The sequence below is a fragment of the Fukomys damarensis genome, unplaced genomic scaffold, assembly GCF_012274545.1.
Source record: "Fukomys damarensis isolate Sample0158 unplaced genomic scaffold, DMR_v1.0_HiC HiC_scaffold_20, whole genome shotgun sequence".
Lineage (NCBI taxonomy): Eukaryota > Metazoa > Chordata > Mammalia > Rodentia > Bathyergidae > Fukomys > Fukomys damarensis.
Window position 1 is genome coordinate 20,374,043 of NW_022900932.1, and position 22,493 is coordinate 20,396,535.

At 43.0% G+C, this 22,493-nt stretch overlaps 1 protein-coding gene and 1 long non-coding RNA gene across 4 annotated transcripts; one reads left to right on the forward strand and one right to left on the reverse strand.

Moving 5' to 3' along the window:
• The first annotated feature begins 674 nt into the window (after positions 1-674).
• On the forward strand, positions 675-18,684 carry Sar1a (secretion associated Ras related GTPase 1A). 3 transcript variants are annotated; one of them, XM_010606067.3, is made up of 9 exons: positions 675-791; positions 1,094-1,187; positions 1,327-1,386; positions 5,761-5,834; positions 6,110-6,229; positions 6,603-6,668; positions 11,319-11,422; positions 15,039-15,170; positions 17,726-18,684. In XM_010606067.3, the coding sequence occupies exons 4-9, from the start codon at positions 5,777-5,779 to the stop codon at positions 17,840-17,842; spliced, it is 597 nt and encodes a 198-aa protein (XP_010604369.1). In that variant the 5' UTR covers positions 675-791; positions 1,094-1,187; positions 1,327-1,386; positions 5,761-5,776; the 3' UTR covers positions 17,843-18,684. The 3 variants fall into 3 exon arrangements, with proteins under 3 accessions (XP_010604369.1, XP_010604362.1, XP_010604352.1); XM_010606060.3 differs by lacking the exon at positions 1,094-1,187; XM_010606050.3 differs by lacking the exons at positions 1,094-1,187; positions 1,327-1,386.
• Positions 18,685-18,748: 64 nt separating this feature from the next.
• LOC109117491 lies at positions 18,749-22,486 on the reverse strand. Its single transcript, XR_002024797.2, has 2 exons — positions 22,120-22,486; positions 18,749-19,414 (listed from the first exon to the last, which is right to left on the reverse strand). It is a non-coding gene; the product is annotated as an uncharacterized LOC109117491 (long non-coding RNA).
• Positions 22,487-22,493: the final 7 nt, after the last annotated feature.

Genomic DNA, 22,493 nt, shown 5'->3' on the forward strand with positions numbered 1-22,493 from the left:
TTTCTCTGTGAAATGTGGAAAATACCAACCTCTCAGGGCCGTCCTGTGTGAGAAGCACGGTATGGTGGGGACAACACGTTGCTTTGCCACGTAGCTGCGCTCAGGCTTGGTCATTTTGCGTGAACTTCGGTTCTGTCCCGCGAACAATGGGGTTGATAAAGCATCTGCTTCATTCGACAGAAATGAGTTAACTGAGATGTAGCACGCCAAGGGCCCAACGCAGTATCTGGAACCTAAGTGCTCAATAAATAGCTGTTTTTCTCAAGCTAGGCTATCCCTGGGCAGGGAGACGTGACTTAATGCATTAGCTTGGTGGCATCCACTGAGGTCAATCGGCCCAGAGTCAACTCGTTTTTCTAGAACCTACCTACCCATCAGTCCAAGGCGCCTTCTGGTCTCTCGGGGGTGCCCGAGGGCGCAGGGCACTCGGCAGGCGAGGTAGCTGGCGCCCCCACTGTAGCAGGATCCTGGGACCACACACCCACCCGCCTTCCAGGCGCTGCCACGTCTCGCGCGGCTTGCAGAATCCAAGAGAGCTGGGAGGTGCCGGGGCGCGCCCCAGAGTGCCGTACGTCAGGTTTAGGCCCGCCCCTCCGCGGCCCAGGTCACTGGTAGGGCGGCACCTGGGCAGAGCCGCGAGACGCTGGGGGGCGGGACGAGCGCCCCCGGAAGCCCAGGAGGAGGGGTGTGACGTACATCCGGCGAGTAGCTGGCGGTCCCCGGTGCTGTTGGTCTGTGCGCTCTGAGGAGGGTCCAAGCCGCCCGCTGCCGCTGGAGGAGCCCCTAGGGCTGTGAGTCAGAGGGCTGAGCCGGCGGAGGCAGCCGTGGTCCAGGGAACTGGGGCGGTCGATGAAGAGGGTCGGGGCGGAGGCCGGCCTCGGCAGGATGGGGGGGGGGAGTGACACGCAGGCGGTTCTGTGGGGCCACGGGACTGGTTCTGGGCGGGGACGGGCCGACCCGGCCGGGTCTGATCCATCTCTTGCGGGCCTCTGGGGTATGGGGTCCACCTGCATTCCACTGGGGAGTCTTGCAGCTGCTGGGCCGGAGCTCTGGTTTGTGAAACCTTTTTTGTCCCCAATCGGATGAGCTTCAGTCCTCAGTGGGGCCGGTGGGAGGAAAGCCTGTGATGATCAGCCTTGTTCTACAGACTCAAGGACTGAGACCCTGCGAGGCCCGGAAGCTAGCAGGTGTGAGCGCAGACCAGGTCTACAGGGTCCTTATTCAGGGCTCCTCCCCGCGCCATCTGATGTCCTGTGTATAACCCCGTGTTTTCTCCTCCCCTTTCCCCCCTTGTCCTGTGCATGGAAAAATTTACATTTGGCATAGTTAAGTGTTATCTTCACGATTCACAATTCAAGCGGAAAAGCCAGACATCAAATTGCCTCTGTGAGTATTCGTCTGAGTGCATCTGCTTAGGCTGAGACAGGTTTAGAAAGATTTGCCATGGGGCCGATCTGTGACATCCCTTCCTAGCTAAGCAGAGTTTCATAGCAAAAAGCCAGCTATCTGCTACCCTAGATGTGTCTACATTAGTGTCTTGAATTTGTTCTGAGTGTAGTAATGTAAGCTGGACGAAGTGGTATATGCCTTTAATTTCAGAGCTCTGGATGGGTCAGGGAATTAGCTCAGTGGTGGCGGCGCCTGCCTCGCAAGCGCAAGTTCGATCCCCAGTACCAAAAGAAAAGAAAATTTCAGTGCTCTGGGAACTGAGGCAGGAGGATCAGAGAGTTCGAGGCCAGCCTGAACTGCATAAATAGACCCTGTCTCAAAAAAACAAAAACAAAAACAAAACCAGAAGTAATGTGTAAATATTTTATTGGCTGATGATCAGTTTGCTGCTTCTCCTTTGTATATATTTCAGTCAGTCCTGAAATTTACAAGTTTTTAAGTACAGAGGTGTTTTTGTTGGTCTTTGGGACCCTTAAAATTGAGTATTATGATTTGCTGTAAGTTGATGGAGTGGATCAAGAATAGAAAATCAGCCAGGTGTGGTGACCCTCGCCTATAATTCCAGCACACAGGAGTCTGGGGCAAGAGGTTCACTGCAATTTCAAGGCCAACCTGGGCTACATAGTGAGACCCTGCCCCACCCCCCAACAGAATGCCAATTATTAAAATAGCCAGAAAATGTGAAGTTTGTATAGTTGCAGGGCTAAGGAAGTAAGTTGTTTAAAAGTAATTCTCTGGTTTGGATTTTAATTTTATGTTATTCTTATCAAAAAGGGCTTTGGGTTTGGTGTTAAAAAGGGAGAGAGTTTAAGTCCTGGAGCTGTCAGCTTTTTCAGCTGAGCAGTCAGCTTCCTTTAGAGTCGGCATGCTCATCTTGTTAAATGAGGCCAGCGCTTGATAGCCTTGGTGTAAGGTTGAAATGGGAGGTGTGTGTGTGTGCAAGTACTGTATATTATAATTTCATAACTGCTGATGAGTTGGTATAAATCTGAGATCTCAAGGATGGAGGAATCATCATGGCCTTTTTTTTTTTCCACTTTGTGTAGCAGTACAACTCAACTCTTTGGCTATAGTGTTTTTGTGTGTGTGATCTTCAGTTTCTTCACAGTCCATAGATCCTTTGGAAGGAAGAATTGTAGGGCTTTTAGAGCAGAAATGCCAAGGGAAAATAAAAAGTCAAAGTAATTCACTCACTACATAAAAAAATCCCTAACAGCTGGCATGGTGGTGCTTGCCTGTAATCCTAGGACTCTGGAGGCTGAAGCAAGGAGGGTCACTGTGAGTTTGAGGCCAGCCTGGGTTACATGGTGAGTTCAAGGACGGCCTGAACTACATAGCAAAAATCTTGTCTCAAAAAACAAGCAGAAAAACAAATCATGTACGTGTGAGTTTTTGCCTTTGTAGCTTTTATAGAATCCACTTGGTTGGGAATACTTCTAAAATGATGTGGTAAAATTGGAAAGAGAGTCTGAAAGTATGGCATACACCCTGTATAGTGTAAGTGGATAGAGAAGTGCTGCGTTGGAGAGGAGCGGGCAGTGTGGGAGTAACTGTAAGAGGTGCTCTCTAAAGGCAGGCTGTGCTTCTCTAAGTAACAGACTGAGCAGACTTGGCAAGGATGGCTGATTTGCAGGGATTGTAGAGGAAAGGCTTATTGCTTTTACTTACCTGTGGTAAATGGGAACTTAAGCATGGGACTTTTTTTTTTTTTCAGATAGGGTCTTAATGATATAGTTCAGGCTGGCCTTGAACTCACTATGTAGCCCAGGCTGGCCTGGAATTTGCAGCAGTCCTCCTGCCTCAGCCTCCATTGTACTGGGATTACAGGCATATGTCACCACGCTTGGCCAAGAATAGGATCATTTTTTAATAAGAGTACAGTACATAAATTATTGTACTTCTCAAAGTCCAAACTTTGCAGATAGTACTATTACTTAACATGCTAAATGTGCAGATGTACTCTGTTTCTGCTTCTGTGTGTGTGTGTGTGTCTCCCTGTGTTTTCTTTTTCATTCATTTATTCATTCATTCATTCATTTTTCTGGTGATGCTAGGGATTGAACTTAGGGCCATGGGCATGCTAAGCAAGCACTCTACCCCTAAGCTATATCCCCAGCCACTGCCAAAATATGTTAGAAATGAGCAAGAAAACCTCTCATTTAAGATCTTTTCGTAAGTTTCCCCTTTGATCTGTACCTTCATTTAAATTCCCACACTTTGTCCCTCTGTGGCAGTGGTGGTGGACCTATGGCACACGTGCCACGGCAGGCTGTTTGTAACATTGAAAGCCCTAAAAGATTTGGCATCACTGCTCTATGGTAAGAAGAGCTTTGAAACCTAAGCAGTAAATAGGCCCTAAAGTTTATAGGTCCTGCTTTATAGATAATAACCCAGTAATTGATGAAAAGGAAAAGTATACACTGTCTTTCTTTCCAGTTTCCATCTAGCACTATTTGAAGAATATATAGATGGGGCTGGCATTCACCCTGCAGTCCTCACTGTTTGGGAGCCTGACGCAGGAGGAAGCTTTGAGCCCTGGGAGTTCAAAGTATTCCTGGCATGAGAGCCCATTTTGTACAAATGTGTGTAGACCTGTTAGTAACTTCAAGTGATTGTTTTGTCTAGGTTTATGGGAATAAATGTGTTAATATCAGTACTAATTGAGATATTTAACTGCTTAAGAACCTACTGCTATATTGTGAATGAGTATTTTAAGAAAATAAGAATTTTTTTTTTTTTGGTACCGGGGATTGAATTCGGGTCCTTGCGCTTACTTGCAGGGCAGGCCACCAAACCGCTGAGCTAAATCCCTGGCCCAAAATAAGAATTTTTTAAAGTGGGTTTTGACTTTTTAACATGAAAGGATTTTTTTTTTTTCAGTACTAGGGATTGAACCCAGTGCCTTTGCACTGAGCTACATCCCTATTCCTTTTTGTTTTGTTTTTGAGACAGGGTCTCACTATGTAGTTCAGACTGCCCTGGAACTCACTATGTAGCCCAGGCTGGTCTCGAACTCACAGCATCCTCCTGCCTCAGCCTCCCGAGTGCTGAGATTACAGGCGTGCACCACCATGCCTGGCCCCTATCCCTTTTAAAAAAATGTTTAAAAATTTTTTTATTTTGAGACAGGGATGTGCCAGTTTGCCCAGGCTGGGCTCAGACTTAAATCCTCCTGCCTCATCCTTCCAGAGTGCTAGGATTCTTCATGGTTCCTATTTTGGGAGATGTCGGTGGAACTAGAGATCAAATCCAGGGGAATTGTGCCAGTGAGTTCTATTCCCAGACTTTTATTTTTGTGTTTTTGTACTGGGGATCGAACTCTGGCCCTTGCCGCTTGTAAGGCAGGTGCCGGAACCACTGAGCTAAATCCCCACACCCCCAGACTTTATTTTTAATTTTGAGACAGGGTATCACTAAATTGCCCAGATGGGACTTGATCTTGTGATCTTCCATCCTGTCTCTGGGATTTTAAAAGCATGTATCACTGTGTCTGGCCTCATGGTTCTTTTTATAGTTGAAACATAACTGCAAAGGGGTAAGCAAATAATTGTTTAAGAAGAAAAAATATTTATAAAATGAGCAGGGACAATTGTGACAGCCAATGGAATTTTGGGTGACTTTGGTTTTTAGAACTGTGTACAAGGATAGGTTAATACACTTTCACTCTTGTTTTCTCCATAGTACATCTGTGGCCTTTGAGGGTGGGGGAGGTGGTACTGGAAATTGAGCTTAGGGCCTCTTACTTATAGGCAAGTAGGCAGGTACTCTACCACTGAGTTATATCCCCAGCCCTTTTTAAATTTTAGTTTTGGAGAGATCTTGGTAAGTTTTCCAGGCTGGGCTGGCCTTGAACTTAGATATTCCTATCTCAGCCCTCCCAAGTACTAGCTAGGATTATAGGCGTGTGTTACAGCATCTGGGTTCTCTATGGCTAATTGATCCAGATTATTGATGAGACTGATTTCTTAGAGGTGCTGCTAACTGTTAGTCAGCAGTGCTGTATTTGGGGGGATATGAATGAGCAGCTGCCTGGAGAAGTAAGTCACACAGTGAAAGAGGAAAGTATAACTTCTATTTTCTGAGTATTAATAACTATTAAGAAATCATGAATTTGTGCAGCAGGAGGATACTAGAGGCTTCCTTTGAGGGTTTGAAATCCTTGTCTCAAGGGGGAAGATTAGTTTATCTTTGAGTTCTTCAGCTAGAAAACCTGATGCTGAATGTACATCAGGGGATGGAATAAGAGTTAACTTCTCCAACACTGTATTGGCAGTCAGAAGACTAATTTCACTATTTTTCTATTTTATACAGGTACTAAGCATTAACAATGTCTTTCATCTTTGAGTGGATCTACAATGGCTTCAGCAGTGTGCTCCAGTTCTTAGGTAAAGCCATTTTCTTGAAGTAGGTTGTAGGTTTAAAACTGTGTGCAGTAAGCTGGACGTGGTGGCACACACCTGTAATCCCAGTACTTGGGAGGCTGAGACAGGAGGATTGCCACAAGTTCGAGAGGAGCCTCAACTACATAGCAGGACCCTGTCTCAAAATAATAACAATAATAATAATAATAATCACTTGTGCATTTCCCCAACAGTTTAAATGCAAGCAGCCTTCAGGTATGTAGAGAACAATTTACATTAAAACTTCTTTTCTTTTTTAGGACTGTACAAGAAATCTGGAAAACTTGTATTCTTGGGTTTGGACAACGCGGGCAAAACAACTCTTCTTCACATGCTCAAAGATGACAGGCTGGGCCAGCATGTTCCAACACTACATCCGAGTAGGTTTGAAAATACCAGGTGACCTGTTATCATTGAAGGTCAATGTCAGGCTGGGAGGATGAACCCCTGAGGTCCCAGAAGCCAGCTCGCCCAAGTTACCCTAGAACATATTCAGGCCACTTACTTACAGATCTAGACCTCTGGAGCTTTGTTACAATCTCTCCTCACTGGTTCTGTAAAGGGGCACTTCTTCTGTATCACATCTAAGAAGCAGAATTGCCATTTAGAGTAGGCCGAGAATGTTTTCACATCTGTCTCCTTTTCTTTAGAAGGTGAAAGCTTCATTAAGTTTTGCCCCAGTTTTGGCTTGCAGTACTGGTAGTTGGGTATTCAGATGGAAAAATTACTTTTTTCCTTTTGATGATCTTTCAGCATCAGAAGAGCTGACAATTGCTGGAATGACATTTACCACTTTTGATCTTGGTGGACATGAGCAAGGTGAGAGACTCAGTGGAAGCATGCTCTTGACTTATGGTTCATTTGCCCCTGCCCCTAGCAGTGTTATCTTTATATTTCAAATTACTTGCATTTAAGGGTGAGATTTTAACTCCCTCAGAGAAATTGTTTTATATACTTAGTATTTTTAAGTAATTTCAAATTTGTCTAGAATTACAGAAATAATCCAGGAAATTTCATTCACTTAAATCTTTTGTTGAGATTTATTAATGTCCTTCCTGTCTCAACTATATATTAATGTTTACTTTTCTGAATTTTTTTTTTTTTTGCTTATAGTCCATCTTGGCCTTGAACTCACTATGTAGTCTGTCCTCAAACTCCTGGCAATCCTACTGCCTCAGCCTCTGAATAGATGTTAGTACATCATGACCCTTTATTTCCCAGTACTTTATTGCCTATTTCCTAGAAATAGTTATCAATTCCAGGATTTTTTTTTTGGTATCAGGGTTTGAATGTGGGTCCTTGAGTTTGTGAGGCAGGCGGCGGGACCACTGCCCCAAATCCAGGATGTTTCATTTCTTTCTTTCTGCTTTTTTTTTCTTTTTTTTTTGGTACCGGAGATCGAACTTGGGACCTTATGCTTGCAAGACAGGCAGCAGAACCACTAAGCTAAATCCCCAGCCCCCGGGATGTTTTATTTCTATCTCTTCTGTCGTATGTGTCCTCTTTGTCAGTTGTCCCAGTAATCTCCCTTTTATTGCATTTGGTTCATTAGAGCAGGCCAGTCCAATATCAAACTTCTGTGAGTTATCAAGTCTCTTGTATACTTTTATTCAATGAGTGTAGGTATTTAGGAAATTGACAGTTTATAAGTAATTTTAAACTTGTCAAAACTTCCCCAAATAGCCAGGTATGACAGTATATACCTGTATTCACAGCACTGAAGCCAGAGGAGTACAAGTTTTGAGTCCAGCCTTGACAACTTAGTGACTTAGAGAGATCCTGTCTCAAAATAAAAAAGGGTGGGGAATAGGTGTGCAGGCTGCCAAAATAATATAACAACTATTTGACTAATCTGTACAGATTTTTTGTATGCTCTGCCCATTTGGGACAGCTGGAACATTTTCTTCTACTGTTTTGTTTTGTTTTGTTCTTATAAGTCTTTTGTTTTCTTTCTTTTTTTCTTTGCCATACTTAAGTTGTCTGTTTGGTTCCCAAATTCCTGTCAGGTGTTTTATGTATTTTAGAGATCTACAGAATGGGCATCTTTGTTTCCCTGTACTGGGGATTGAACCAGGGCTTCACATATAATGGGCAAGCACCCTACCTACTCTCAGAGTGAGAATCTTTAACAGACACACTTAGTTTCCATTTAGCAAGACTAGGTGGAGCCGTAAAACATTTATGATACAGGAAATGGGAAGGTAGGAAATAGAAACCACTGAGATTCTGTCATACTTATTTGATATTGAGATGAGAAGTCTTCCAAAAAAGAGACTTACATTAGGTTCTAAAAAGGAGGCATTTTATCAAGCTCAGTCTAATACAATTTTTTGTTTTGTTTTTTTTGGTATCGGGGATTGAACTCGGGTCCTAGCGCTTGCAAGGCAGGCCACCGAACCTCTGAGCTAAATCCCCCGGCCCTAATATACTTTTTTTTTTTACTAGGAAGTGTTTTTTGTTTTTTTCCTCTGGTACCAGGGATAGAACTCAGGTCCTTGCACTTGTGAAGCAGGCACCAGAACCACTGAGCTAATCCCTGGTCCTAATACAGTTTTTTTAAAAGTTCAATTAAAAAGCAAAATATTGATAGTTACTAATCATTTAGCATAATTTTATAGTCAGTGATTTCATTAGCATACTTGCATTTCATTTCACTCAATATTTATATCCTGATACGTATGATACATATAGTATGATTATAACCACATAAAAAAATTACAGAAGAAAAGGTATATGAGGGTTTTAGGACTCTATCACTGAACTACATTCCTAGTCCCTGAAGTTGTGAATTTTTTGTTTTTGTCTGTTGTTTTTGGTTTTTTTGAATCAGAGTCTTCTGTAGTACAGGCTGACCTCTAATATGTTCTTCCAGTCTCAGTCTCACAAATGCTGGAATTATAGGTGTGCACCTGTAATCCCAGTGCCTTGTGGATCTCCTCGTGTCTGTGTCTCTGGCTCTCTGTCTCTCTCTGTCTGTCTCTCTTTCCGTACTAGGCATTGAACCCAGGGCCTTCACATTGAGCTACATCCACAGACATTTTTTAGATGTATTTTTTTCCCCTATATTGAGGCAAGGTCTCTCTAAATTGCCCAGGTAGGTACACACCCCAGTATGAGGTTATGTTTTGATGGAAGAATTATGTATTGTTTTGAGACGGGGTCTCACTATGTAGTTGAGACTGACCTGGAACTCACTGTGTAGCCTAGGCTGGTCTCGAACTCAGTGATCCTCCTGCTTCAGCCTCCCAAGTGCTGGGATCACAGGTATGCACTACCACGCCTGGCTTGATGGAAGAATTATGAGTTATCTTGTTTCCTTTCTTTCCATAATGAGCTTATATTCTCTTCATTTGGGTAGGAATGGGTATCCCTTGTCTAACTCAGCTTTTGCCAAATGTTTTTTTTTTAATTTTTATTTTTATTTATTTTTTCCACATGTTTTTGTAACTACTTACAAATTTAAAATCAGAGCAAGATAAGACTTAAGCCAAGACCATCTGGAGAATGTGGAAGGAATAGATATCAGATGCTTTTAGATACCTGAACTGGGAATTTTAAATTATTTGGTGTGATAAATTTAGCTTTCAGATTGTATTAAAGCAAAATAGTTGTTTTTTTTTTTTTTTTTTTTTTTTGTACTGGGGATTGAACTCGGGTCCTTGCACTTGCTAGGCAGGCCACCGAACCGCTGAGCTAAATCCCCAACCCCAAGCAAAATAGTTTTGTTTGAGGAAAATTTACTTAGCAGAAATACCTTTTCCTAATAATATAGCCATATTTTATAGATATTAATAAAGTAAAACCTTGTACATCTGGAGATTTCCTGTTTTTCTTTCTTTTTTTTTTTTTTTTTTGGTTTTTTGAGACAGGATCTTACTATGCAGTTGAGACTGACCTGGAACTCACTATATAGCTCAGGTTGGTCTGTAATTCACAGTGATCCTCCTGCCTCAGCCTCCTGAGTGCTGAGATTACAGGCCTGCACCATCATGCCTGGCTTTGGAGTTTTTCTCTCTTATTTGTATAACTTTACCCTATAAAGGTGGTCTAACTCAATATATCAAACTCAGTACTGAAATATGGGAAGTAAAAGGGAAAGTTCCAGTCCTCCTTCCTGCTCCACTTTGAGAAGTGACCTTTGATACAGAATTGCTTCCTTATTCATCCCTTTGCATGGATTAGAAATAAGTGGTTTAGAGCTGCGTGTGGTGGCAGATGCCTGTAATCCCAGAACTCGGGAGGCTGAGGCAGGAGGACCAGCCTGGGCTACATAGTGAGTTCCAGGTCAGTCTTAACTACATAGTGAGACCCTGTCTCAAACAAAACAAAACAAACAAACAAGAAGAAATGGTTTAGGAATTATAATTCAAGCTAGATGGGGCTGGGCATCCTGGACCATACCTGTAATTTTAGCACTGGGGAGGCTGAGGCAGGAGTATGCCATGATTTTGAGGCTACCCTGGGCTACATAGTGAGTTCAAGGATGGTTGGAACTACATAATGAGACCTGGTCTCAAAAAACAACAAAACAAGCTAGGTAGGAGACAGGAGGATTGCAACTCTGAGCCCAGTGTGGGCAATTTAAGTGACTTAGTGAGGCCCGGTCTTGAAATTTTAAAAATCAAATAAGTCTGGGGGTGTAGCCAGTGTGAAACCCTAAGTTCAACCCCTGTACAAAATAATAATAATATAGTGAAAGCACTACTTCCCAACTTTTAGCACTTCTCTTTTTGGGGGACAGGGTTGAGACAGGTCTCCCTGTGAGCTCACTGTGTAGTCTAGGCCAGCCTTGAATTTCTAGTAAGCCTCTGTCTCAGCCTCCCTAGTGTTGGGACTACAGGTGCCACACCCCGATGTAACTTTTATCACTTCTTGTCACAAAAGAAAAAAACTTATGGGGAGTGGGTTAAATACAGGAGGCTAAGTAACTGGCCCTGAGACTTTAGCTACCTATCAGGCTGAGCCCCCTAGAGGACTCAGTACAGATCCTCCCTGCGGACTGAGCAGCGGTGTGAGTACCAACTACACACTGGTAAGTTAGGGACTAAAATTATTGGAGGAGCAGAGTCATTAGTGTATGGATGTGGTAACTCGGGGTACAAACACTGGCTCCAAGGACAAGACTAGTCTGTGAGTGAGTCAGATTGAAGAAGTGTGAGATTAAGGAGCTGACTGAGAGCTCAGACTCATCCAGGGGGCAGCCCCTGCCCGCTCAGCTCTGACTGATCATTGGCACATGATTGCCAGATATGGTTTTTCAGGGAAGGCAGAAACTCTCACTCTGCAATTTATAAAGATCAGGTTTGGCTCATGCAGCCTCTGTTCTGACTTAATACCTGCCAGGATGTAGAGAATTTATGGGGCTTAATGTCACTGAAACTGGCCAAGATTTGCTTATTTTATAGAGCACTAGGTTTTTCATTTTCAAAACTTATTTTTTGTTGATGTGAGTACAAATCTATGTTTTAGCTCGTCGAGTTTGGAAAAATTATCTCCCAGCAATTAATGGGATTGTCTTCCTGGTAGACTGTGCAGATCATTCTCGTCTCATGGAATCCAAAGTTGAGCTTAATGTACGTATACATTTTTTCATTTTCTTGGCCTGTGTTTCTTTTAAGGAGGACAACTCGGTAGTACCAATATTTAATCATTCCAGTTACCACTGTGAAAGTCCTAGTATAGGAAGAAAATGTTTTTAAATCTAAGATATTTTGTAATATCTTGAGGAACCTCTGCTTTAATTTGAATAAGTTAATTTTGTGGTTTTTATTCTAGGGTGACTGCATGGCCCAGTTTGCTCAGGACACTCCTCAGTATGTTGTCTCAGCATAGTTGGTAGTGTTCCCTTTCATGTATTATGTACAGTCATTCTTTGTGGGATATCTGCATGGTGAGACCCTAAAAAAAGATAGTGGACTTCTTTACTTTTTTTTTACAGATAGGGTCTTCCTATGTAGTTCACACTGGTGATCCTCCTGCCTCAGCTTCCTGAGTGCTGGGATTATAGGTGCATCACACTTGGCTTCTTCCAGTTCTTTACATTTTTTTAATCTATGCTCCCAGGTTGTGCCTACCCACACCCTTCTTGAATGACTTGCCAGATTTAAAACTTGTTCTCAGGCTGTAGTTTGTGGTCCCATACATCCTTTGATACAAGTCAAGGTCTTTAGGTTTTCTGCTTTGTCAACATTGCATTACCCTGGTTTGGCAGTTTCTAAGTATGTTTTCTCAAGTTCATAGCTATGGTCTTGTGGAGCTGCCTAAGGAGCAGGGTAGCCCTTACCTTCCTTTCTCCTTGGCACAGGCCACTCCCTGTTTCCTTAAACTCCCCTTTACACTCTGATTTTGGTGCTCTCTGTCTGGCTTACACTTCTCAGTCTCTTTCACAAGCACCTGTTCCTCTGTCCAGACCTTCCCCGGGATTTGCATGCCCTCCTAGGCCGATCTCTCCACCTGCATCAGTGACTCCAGATGGATTTCTCTTGACCAGACCTCCTGCAGTCCCTCCTACAAGATGCTTCCTGCTAGACCATTCTAGTACAGGTAGAATGTGGGGGGTGGCTGAGGAAATCATTCTTCTCCACTAAGTTGAGCTTGGGCACCGCCCTGGGACTGTTCTGTGTAACCCCCGACCAAAGCACATGCTGCCTTTTTTTCTCTCTTGTTCTTAAAGCTGAAAGCCTGATCTGTTGTATCTGCACAGTGGGCAGTGTTCCTTTTCTGTTGTCCCAGTACCATTTCTCTGTTTGTGACCTTCAGTAAATGTAGCTGTTTTTCCCTCACCATTGAGTGTACACTTTGCAGTTCTTTACTTGCTGTACACCAGAGCTTGGAATCTGTTGGATCCATCACATGGTTACCTTTCCACTTTCTGTTTCTGTTTTCCTAGAGTGGAACTGTTGATCTTCCCATCACTTTCCTGAACATGCAGTCCAAAAATCCGTGAATTTCTGTAGATTCTAGCATCATCTGCCATGCACTGTAAAATGCAAAATTGCCCTGCTTACTATCCTTTAACAGTTCTCTATTTCTGTTTCTATCATTTTCAGGATAAAAAGCTGAAAATCTTTTGTGTAGCACGTATGATCTTTTGTGATCTTTTCTGTTGTTTTTTCTTTTCTTTTTTTTTTTTAATTTTTGTTTTGTTTGTTTTGAGGCAGGGTCTCCTATGCAATTCAGGCTGGCTATGTAGCCTAGGCTAACCTTGGGTTGATCTTGAACTCACAGCAATCCTCCTGCTTCAACTTCCAAAGTGCGGAGATTATAGGCATGCACCACCAGCCTGGCTGTTTTTTCTCTCCACCGTCTTTTCTTTCTGTTGCCTATGTTAAATTACATTCCATCCAAAGAACAACTTGTCCTTCCTTGAATATGCACAAGTAGCCATTCCCTGCCTGGCTTCTCCACCTGCCCGTCCCACCCTTTTTGTTGTTAAATTTTATTTTATTTTATTTATTTATTTATTTATTTATTTTGGTGCCGGGGATTGAACTCAGGTCTTTGCGCTTGCAAGGCAGGCCACCAAACCACTGAGCTAAATCGCTGGCCCTTTGTTGTTAAATTTTAAAATATTCTTGAAATCTCAGAGTTGTGTCCTGACTTGTGGGAAACCATCCCTGACTTCTCAGACGACAGTGTCTGTTGTCTTTCTACCAATTTTCTTAGTGGTCTCTCCCACCAGACTATGAACCTGTGTAGTAGGGACTTTGTCCATGTTTTTTGTGAAATCCCTGTATCTAGCAAAGCATTGGACGCATAGTTGGTACTTTGTTGCTTAATGGCTGAGTAACATCCTTATACTGATTTTGGCTAACATTTCCTGTAATTCAAGATGTCAAATCATATTCTCATTGGTCCCTTCAGTTCTGCTTTCTTTGTTAGCTTTCCTGTCAGTGAGAATTAGATGCCCAGTCTTAAAATCTGGGTTGGTTTTGATTTCTTTTTGTCTGTTTTATCCTTTAGACATTCTCTTCACTTTTTTCTCCATAATGCCTCCTGTACTATTCACTAAGTGATGCTGAGTACAGACCCCCCCCCCTTTTGAGACAGGGTCTCCCTGTTTAGATCAGGCTGGCCTTGAACTCACTAAGTAGCATTGCCTGGCCTTGAATTGCAATGATCCTCCTGCCTCAGCCTCCTGAGCATTGGGGTTGTGGGCATACGCTATCACATCTGGCATCTCCTCTTACATGAGCACCACGAATAGATACTATGTGTGAACTTTTATTGTCCAGGAAGTACAGATTTTATTCACTGACTTCAGGATTTGTGGTCTATAGGATCAGTGTAGCTAGCTTTTCAGATGCACACTGTCATGTGGGTTATTCCTTCCCAACCATATACTCTGTTACTTCCCAACAATATGAATGCTTTGATCAAGGCAGGCCATATGCCTTATGGTTTCCTAATTCTTACCCTGCTGCAAAACCGTTGTGTTCTTTGTCTGTCTTTTTTGTGTGTTTGTGTGTGTTCTTTGTCTTTATTATCCAAGTCCTATCCTTTCTTTTTTATTATTACTATTTTTTTTTCAGCTTTGAGTTTATTGGTATATTTTAGGGATACAGTACAGTTACATTCATTGTTGGGATCTTGTACCTCTACATGACAGGTCTTGGGTCTCATTTTTCCCCTTGTCCCTGACCTCCCTTCACCCAAAGTCCTATCCTTTCTTTAGAGCTCAGTTTTGGGTCTCTATCTTTGCAAAGACTTTCCTCAAGCCTGTGATTGTGATTTTATTTCCCTGAACTTCTTTTAGTATTACTCTTCTGTCTCCCTTCATTGTGACTCTCAATCACCTACCACGTTATCTTGTCACCTAGCTGTGTTAACACAAAGCCCTAATTCCACACCCAGGAATGTCCTGTAATCATCTTGTGAGGGTCTGCAGCCAGAGCGCTGCCTCCACTGCTGTGCAGAGCGGGTGTTCTGAGGACAGTTTGTGGCTGAGCAAGCTGGCTCAGAGTTAAGAGTAGGGAAGCCCTGCTGCCCTGTGCACAGGCAGCCTTAAGCTGCAGTTGTTTCGAGGAACTCAGAGCTTCTTCATCTAATGTCAAGATGAACCTTGAATCGGATATAGAGATGGTCAGATTTTTACATTGCACATGTTATAAGACCAGTAGAAGCCAAAGTTTTCATTGTCTAGAGGCTATTATAGGTTCATCACTTAGCTTCTTTTCATCCTGTCTTTAGGGGTTAATGACTGATGAAACAATATCCAATGTGCCAATCCTTATCTTGGGAAACAAAATTGACAGAACAGATGCAATCAGTGAAGAAAAACTCCGAGAGATATTTGGGCTTTATGGACAGACCACAGGAAAGGTAAGAGACATGGTTTGAAGACGCATAGAAAGGACATAGCGGTATTTAACACTGATTAATTTGGCTGTCTAGATTCTTCTCTTCTTTCAAAACTTAAACAGGCTTAGGATTTAGTTTAGTATAGGTATTTTATAAGCTCACTTAAGGCAGGAACTTTTTTTTTTTTTTTTTTGAGACAGGGTCTCACTATGTAGTTAAGACTGACCTGGAACTCATTATGTAGTCCAGGCTGGTCTCAAACTCACAGCGATCCTCCTGCCTCAGCCTCTGGAGTGCTGGGATTACAGGTGTGCGCCACCACGCCGGGCCTGCCATTTTCTTATTCTTTGTTTACAGTGCTGGGATTGAACCCAGGGCCTTGCATGTACTAGGCAAATGCTCTATCTCTGAGCTATATCCCCAGGCCTTGTTATTCATTTTGAGATAAGGACTTGTAAAGTTACCCAGGTTGACCTTGAATGGGGATCTCCCTGCCTCAGCCTCCAAAGTAGAAAGGAGTCTAAGTATGCAGTCTTACTCTTTCACGAATTTTGTTTTTCCTAGCCAGGCATGGTGGTGTGCACCTCTGATCCCATCACTCAGGAGGCTGGGACAGGAGGACCCCTGTGTGTTCGAAGCAGCCTGCGCTACATAGTGAGACCTCGACTCAAAAAAAAAAAAAAAATAGCCAGGCATGGTGGCACACGCCTGTAATCCCAGCACGCAGGAAGCTGAGGCAAGAGAATCACTGTGAGTTTGAGACCAGCCTGGGCTACATAGTGAGTTCCAGGTCAGTCTCAACTACATAGTGAGACCTTGTCTCAAACCCCGCCCCCCAATTCTTTTTTGCGGGGGGTATCAGGGATCAAACTCAGGCCCTTGCCCTTGTGAGGCTGGTGCCGGAACCACTGAGCTAAATCTCTGACCAAGAAAATTTTTTTTAAAGACTTTTTTTTTTTCTTTAGGACAGGCCTGAAGGTGGGGTGAGGGGAAGGAAGAAGAGGAACCTTGAAGGACATAGTGAGGACTATGACCAACCACTCTCATGATCAAATTTGAGCTGGAATAACATTATGGAGCAGAGGGACTAAGGGCAGGCAGGGAGTTAGAGGTGAAGAGAGCAAAGGACAAGAGGGAGGAGAGGCTGGGCCAGAGGAGAAATCAGCTGAGAAACTGAGACCAAGCAGGGCCCAGGAAGAAAGAAACACCATGGATCTACATCAGGAAAAGTGAGTTGGGGAGTGAATTCATTAAAGTAGTTACTCTGCTAGTGCCAGGTCTTCGAAGTTCAGGGATTGATGTATTTAGGGAATAAGTCCATAATAATCTCTTCAGTCTTTAGATATAAATAAGTAAAGAAAATATAATGTAGTGCAATAGAAATGAGATTGATTTTATTTATGTATTTATTTTTATTCATTTAAAAAATTACTTTTTTTTTTTTGAGACAGGGTTTTGCTGTGTAGTTCAAGCTAGGCTGCAACTCACTATTTAGCCCAGTCTGGCCTCCAGTTTGTGGCAGTCCTGCCTCAACCTCCTGTGTGCTGAGATTGCAGACATGTGCCATCGCACCTAGTTTGAGATTTTATTTAAAATTTTTTTTTCAAATTTAATTCTGAGAAATCTGTTTTGAAAGAATACTACTTAGTTTTTCAAATCAAGTTTTTTGCCTGGTGATTTCACCTTATTAAGAGCAATCATTTATTCATCACTAACCCTCCCTTTTTCTCCTTTCCATTTGAGTATGTCCTTCCTATTTCCCAATTATCTGTTGTCCATTTTGCTCCATATTTATCCTTTTGGTTTCTCATACAAGAGAAACAATGCTATTCTAAACTTGTATGTCTGATTTATTTCACTTAAAATTATGATCTTCAGGTGCATCCATTTACCTAAAAATGTCTCCAGTTTATCCTTTATAACAGCAGTACTCGTATACAAAACTACATTTTTATCTATTCATTTATTGATGGGCATATGGGCTGTTTCTAAGATTTAGCTATTACAAGTTGTGTCACCATAAATGGGTGTGCATATATCACTGTGCTGTGATGGTTTTAACTCTTTTAGGATGATACCTAGGAGAATAGCTGGGTCAAATGGAACCTCTAGATTTAGTTTTTTGAGGAATCTCCACACTTATTTCCACAGTGGTTGCACCAGTCTACACTCCCACCAACAGTGGAGAAGGGTTCCTTTTTCCCCACAGCCTCTCCAGCACTTATTATTGATTTCTTGATAATAGCCATTCTTTGTGGAATGGGATGGAATCTCGATATTTTAATTTGCATTTCACGAATGACCAGTGATATTGAACATTTTTTCATATATTTATTTGCTATCTGTACTTCTTCATCTGAGAAGTGTCTATTCATTTCAGATGCCCATTTTTGGTTTGGATTCTTTTTTTTTTTTGGTATATATTCTTGATATTAGTCTTTTGAGGAGTAGCTGGTAAACAATTTTTCCCATTCTTTGGGTTGTCTCTTAAGTCTGTTGGTGGTTTCTTTTGCTATGCAAGCAATCGTCCATTGATGCAGAGATGCTAATGGGCCTTCTTGGTTTTGCCTCTTCAGGGGAACGTGACTCTGAAGGAGCTGAATGCCCGCCCCATGGAAGTGTTTATGTGCAGTGTTCTCAAGAGGCAAGGCTATGGCGAGGGCTTCCGCTGGCTCTCCCAGTACATTGACTGATATTGGGACAGTGAAAATAAAAGAGTTTTACTCCTCTGGACTGATCCTATTCACAGCTTCCTCATGAACTTTTCTAATAGAACAAGGAAAGCTCTCCAACCATGTCTGGCGTGAGAAGCCAAGAGTCTGTCAACTCTCATCGCCCAGTGGTGACATGTGCTCTTCTCCACACTGTTGGAAGGTAATACTGCCCCACGTGCTGGTGTGAGCCAGTATCCCGGGACTCGGAAGCTGGCAGGATTTGCCAGGTAAAGCTGTGTGCCATCATGGGACACCTGAGAAGAAAAACACGTCTCACCACTGTGGTTGATTTCAAAAGAAAGTGATTCTATTTTTTAAAGAAAGCATTGTTAATGTAATTGATACCCCTTTCAACTTTTTGAGTTACAATTTACTTGGTCCAGAGTTTTCTATTCTTTTTTTTTTTTAACTATTGAATAGCATTTAGATATTTCATGAAATTATGAACAGATGTACATTGGAGGCCAGAGCTCAGAGGGGAGAACTTACTTCTGAGTTAGCAGGCTGGTGAGACCTCCCCTGCGCTCCTTGTCTCCGTAACTGCCTTGAAGGAGGCAGCATCAGCTTGGCATGGAGAGCGAGGGAGGGTATAGCCCTGTTCTCATGGTTGTGGCAAGTGTCCACTGTGGTCAGCTAGAGTTGTTCCTCATTACGGAGTGAGTACCAGATTGTTCATTGTGGAGGAGTTAATTATAAAGGTTATTATTTTTGCTTATAATGTTACAAATTTTAGCCCAGCTTTGCTTTTATACTGTTGTGAAATTTCATTTTTCTCTGTAGCACCTTATTTTCCGTTAATAAAAAGTCGAGGACATCTCTCATGCAGTCACGTGCTGCTGGTGTTCCTCATTTGCCATCGTAGGGATGGGGGTATGGGGTGTTCTGAATAGGAGGGCACAGGACAGAGCTCTCAGAGGGTTTGTGAGGATGTACACATCGGGTGACTTGGCATCTCAGTGAATGTAGGAGACACTTTCAGTGGGATTTAAAATTAATTGATTTCTCTATTTATGAGCTGTTATTTTCTTATATCTTTTCCTCCTTATTGGTTATCTATTGGTGTTTAAAGTAAAGGTCAACATCTGTAGCTTTTCCAGATTTTTTTCTTTTTGGTATGAAATTGTCCTTGCCTGTTCCAGAAATAAGCTGGAGAAAACTTTTGCACAAGGACTTTCTGTAGAGCTCTTCCCTTGGAGGCCACCTCCCTTACGTCAGTGATCTCCCAGTTCGAAAGCAGTAGCCCCATGAGGGCTACAAGCATTATTTTTCTAGCATTCCATTTCCGTAATGCCACTTGCAAAATTGGATTTTCGTAGTCTTAACCTACCCTGGTAGGAAAGATGAAAGGCTAGGAGATGGTTTAGGATAAGTTATCTTTATTGGTTTTCCCTTTAATAAAAAGTCAGAGGTAGTTTCCTTGAAATTGGAAATTGCGATGATGCTTCTTGGCAGAGGATGGAACTCGCTTCAGGGTATTCCTGCTTCCCATGGGAGGTGGTGGGGATAACATACTCCTGGTAGGATCTCTCATTCTTGGGCTTCAGTACTGATCTGTTGGGAAAGCATTCTTTTTGGTATCAAGTATGGAACTTAGAGGCTCAGTGAGGTTTGAGCCTGGGAAGGGCATGCATTGCATTGATGGTGGGCATGGGTGGATTAGAACGAGATTGCTGGTTTGGAAAGGAGAAAAGCCTTACATGAACAAATCTAGTTAACAGTGGATGAACTGGGCAATTAACTTGCATATTTTTATTTCCTTTGGCTCAAGGTTGCCCATACTCTGTCCAGGGACATGAGAGGTGTGATTTCTTCAGTGTTAGTTTTCTTTTCTTTTCTTTTTTCCTACCTGCTCCTAATCACTTTGTAACAAGCTAGAAAACTGTTGGCCCTAAATAGGGCAGCTCTTTGTGAAAGTGGTTTATTTTGGCCACCGGAGAAAGAGGATTGAAAAGTCATGTTGCACCAGCCTGTCTTTTCCCCAAGAACACCACTGGTATCTGAGGTAGCTGGAAGAGGCTGCCACGAGGAGCACAGCCTCGGACAGGAGCTGCCATGAATCGAGACCTCTCATTCTGTTTTATCAGAGTGCACATATGTCCTATTTCAGGAAAAGTAAAAGGGTCATTTACAAAGAAAGTCTGTATCCTAAGCATTTTAATAAAAACTTAAACAAACTTCCTATTTGTTGCTTTTTTGCCATTGATTTGTTCTCCGTTTGAGCATAAAGCATGTTTTGATTGGGGGAGGGAAAACGAAGTTCTTCGCTATGTAGAGGAATAAATATGTAGGGTGGGTGGATGTGAGACCTCAATTTTGCTATCAGGGAAGAATATGCTGGGCCACCAGAGGTAGCAAACAGTGCTGTCTGAAAGCCTTGGAGCAGCCTGCTGACCCCGGGTTGTTGTCTCTGCAGCAGGGTTGGGGGTGGCCGATGAATGCTGGGGAGTACAGTCCTGTTCAGCTATGCTTCACTCAGCATTGTCAACAGTATTGGAGAGGATTGAATATTACCCTTGGCAAAGATGGGAGGGAGTCTCTGCCTGTGCATTTAATAGGCACGTACGATGCCTTGGTTTTATTCATCATTTTGAAACAGGGTCTTGCTATGTAGTTCATGCTTTGGCTGGTCTTGAACTTGCTGTCGCTCAGGCTGGCTTCAGACTCCAGATCTTTCTTTTCAGCATCCTGAGTGCTGGAATTATAGCTGTGTGCCACCACACCCACCTGATGCCTTGCTTTTGGAAAACCTCAAATGAGATTCCACAACTAAAGCATTAGGACAAGTACCTGGGAAACAAATTGCAACAAGTCCTTTCCAACTAAAGAATTCATTGGTGGTATCCTGTCCTTGTTGCTATATAACAGGAGGCCATGCATGGGTTCAGTGAGTAAATGGATTTGTTTTGTTTGAGGCCAAGTCAGTGGAGCCTTGCCCTCAGTGGGTCCTGGCTGCTACTGGCAGTCACTTGGGACTTCGCTGTACTATGATCTGCTGTTAGCACAGAAACTTGTCACATAACAGTTCACGCTGGAGGCTTGAGTGTCATTAAGGGAGAATTAACGACTCTAGAGAGAAAACGTCTTAATTGGTAGGAAGTTGGGTTAGGTAAGAGACTTTGCTGTGATTAAGCTATCTTGTGCCACAAACCCAAAAAAAGACAGTGCCTTCTATGGGAAGACAGCTCACTTTTAGTCTTGAAAACATAAACAGGTTTGTGTCACCAGGAGCTTTGGGAACATACCTTGTGCTGTGCTGGGGATATGCCAAGCAATACTCATTTTATTCAAAGAATCCATGCAAAAACTCTTAAAAAACAACGGAATATTATGTCAGTGCTGACGTGTGCTAGTTATAAAAATGAAACGTGTTTTCATGATACAGTGATGGAACAGCAGACCTTCAGAAAATATCTTGCTTGTGGTGACTGGGGATATCCCGAAGTTCCCCAAATATACATCTTGATGTTCACCTGTCCTTAAGGATATTTCTTTCCAAACGTAGGAAGTTTTATGGTAGCCTAAATTAGAGTAGGGAAACTGTAGTTTGTGGGCCAAGGCTCTCCTGCTGGCCATGTTCTCTCCTATAAGCTTAGATTGGTTTTTACACTTTTAGATGGTTGAAAAAAAAGATACTATTTTGTAACACATGAAAATTAAATGAAATTCAGATTTATAAAAATTTATAAATTTCCTTAATATAGTCACCACCTTCAGCTTTTGTGTGTTATAACTGCAGAGTATTTTGAGGCAGAATTAAAGGCTTGTAAAAACTTGGACTGTTTCCATTCTGGACTTTTAGAAAAAAAGGGTTTGGCCTCTGACTTACATAAATCCTGAGTTGCGATTATAAATGTCATTCTGTGAAACATGTACATTGAATTAAGGGTTATTTGATTCGTTTTTCTACTTTAGCTACTGTTCATCAGTTAAAAGACAGTTAATTTAGAGCACCCACCTTCCCTGAGATTTGTCGTGTTGGAGCTTTGGCAACAAAGGGTCCTACAGGTAATTACGTGAGTCTCACGCCCCCTAGTGGACTGCTGTAGGGTTTGCTTTCAAAATTTCAACGTACACCTTGACTATTCCCTGGCCCACCGGGCTCGAAGGGTAAAGGTCCTACCCCTGTGCGGAGGCTGACAGCTCTTGTCAAGGCCTGGGCGCCTCTAGCCACGTCAGCGCTCATTCCTGTTCCCTAAACCCTGCAAACCCGAAGAGGCTGGGCTAGCGGGACCCACCCTCCTCTCCTCGCAACTCACCTCATTCCCTCGTGACGCCACACGTCTGTCATTCTCCCAGGGCTGGTCCTAGGGCACAGCTGCTTCTAAAATCCCACAGGTTGAACAACCCAAGGAGGGCGGGGACAGGAAGGAATCGGACTTAGTAGCCAATCAGGATTCGGGGCTATGCCCAGCCAATCGGGTGGGAGTCAGTGGAGTTTAGCCAATCGGGCACGATGAGGAAGCCGGTACTTGTACCTCTTGCGTCCAGCCGTGGGTTGCTCTGCTCAGGGTCGCCCGCCCCTCGGGGGTCCTGGTTGGCGCCGTCGTTCTCCCGCAAGCCTTGGGTGTTCGGTCCCCGAGGCCATGGGGCGGCAGTGGGGTCCCTCCATAAGGGTGGCCGAGCAGGCGGG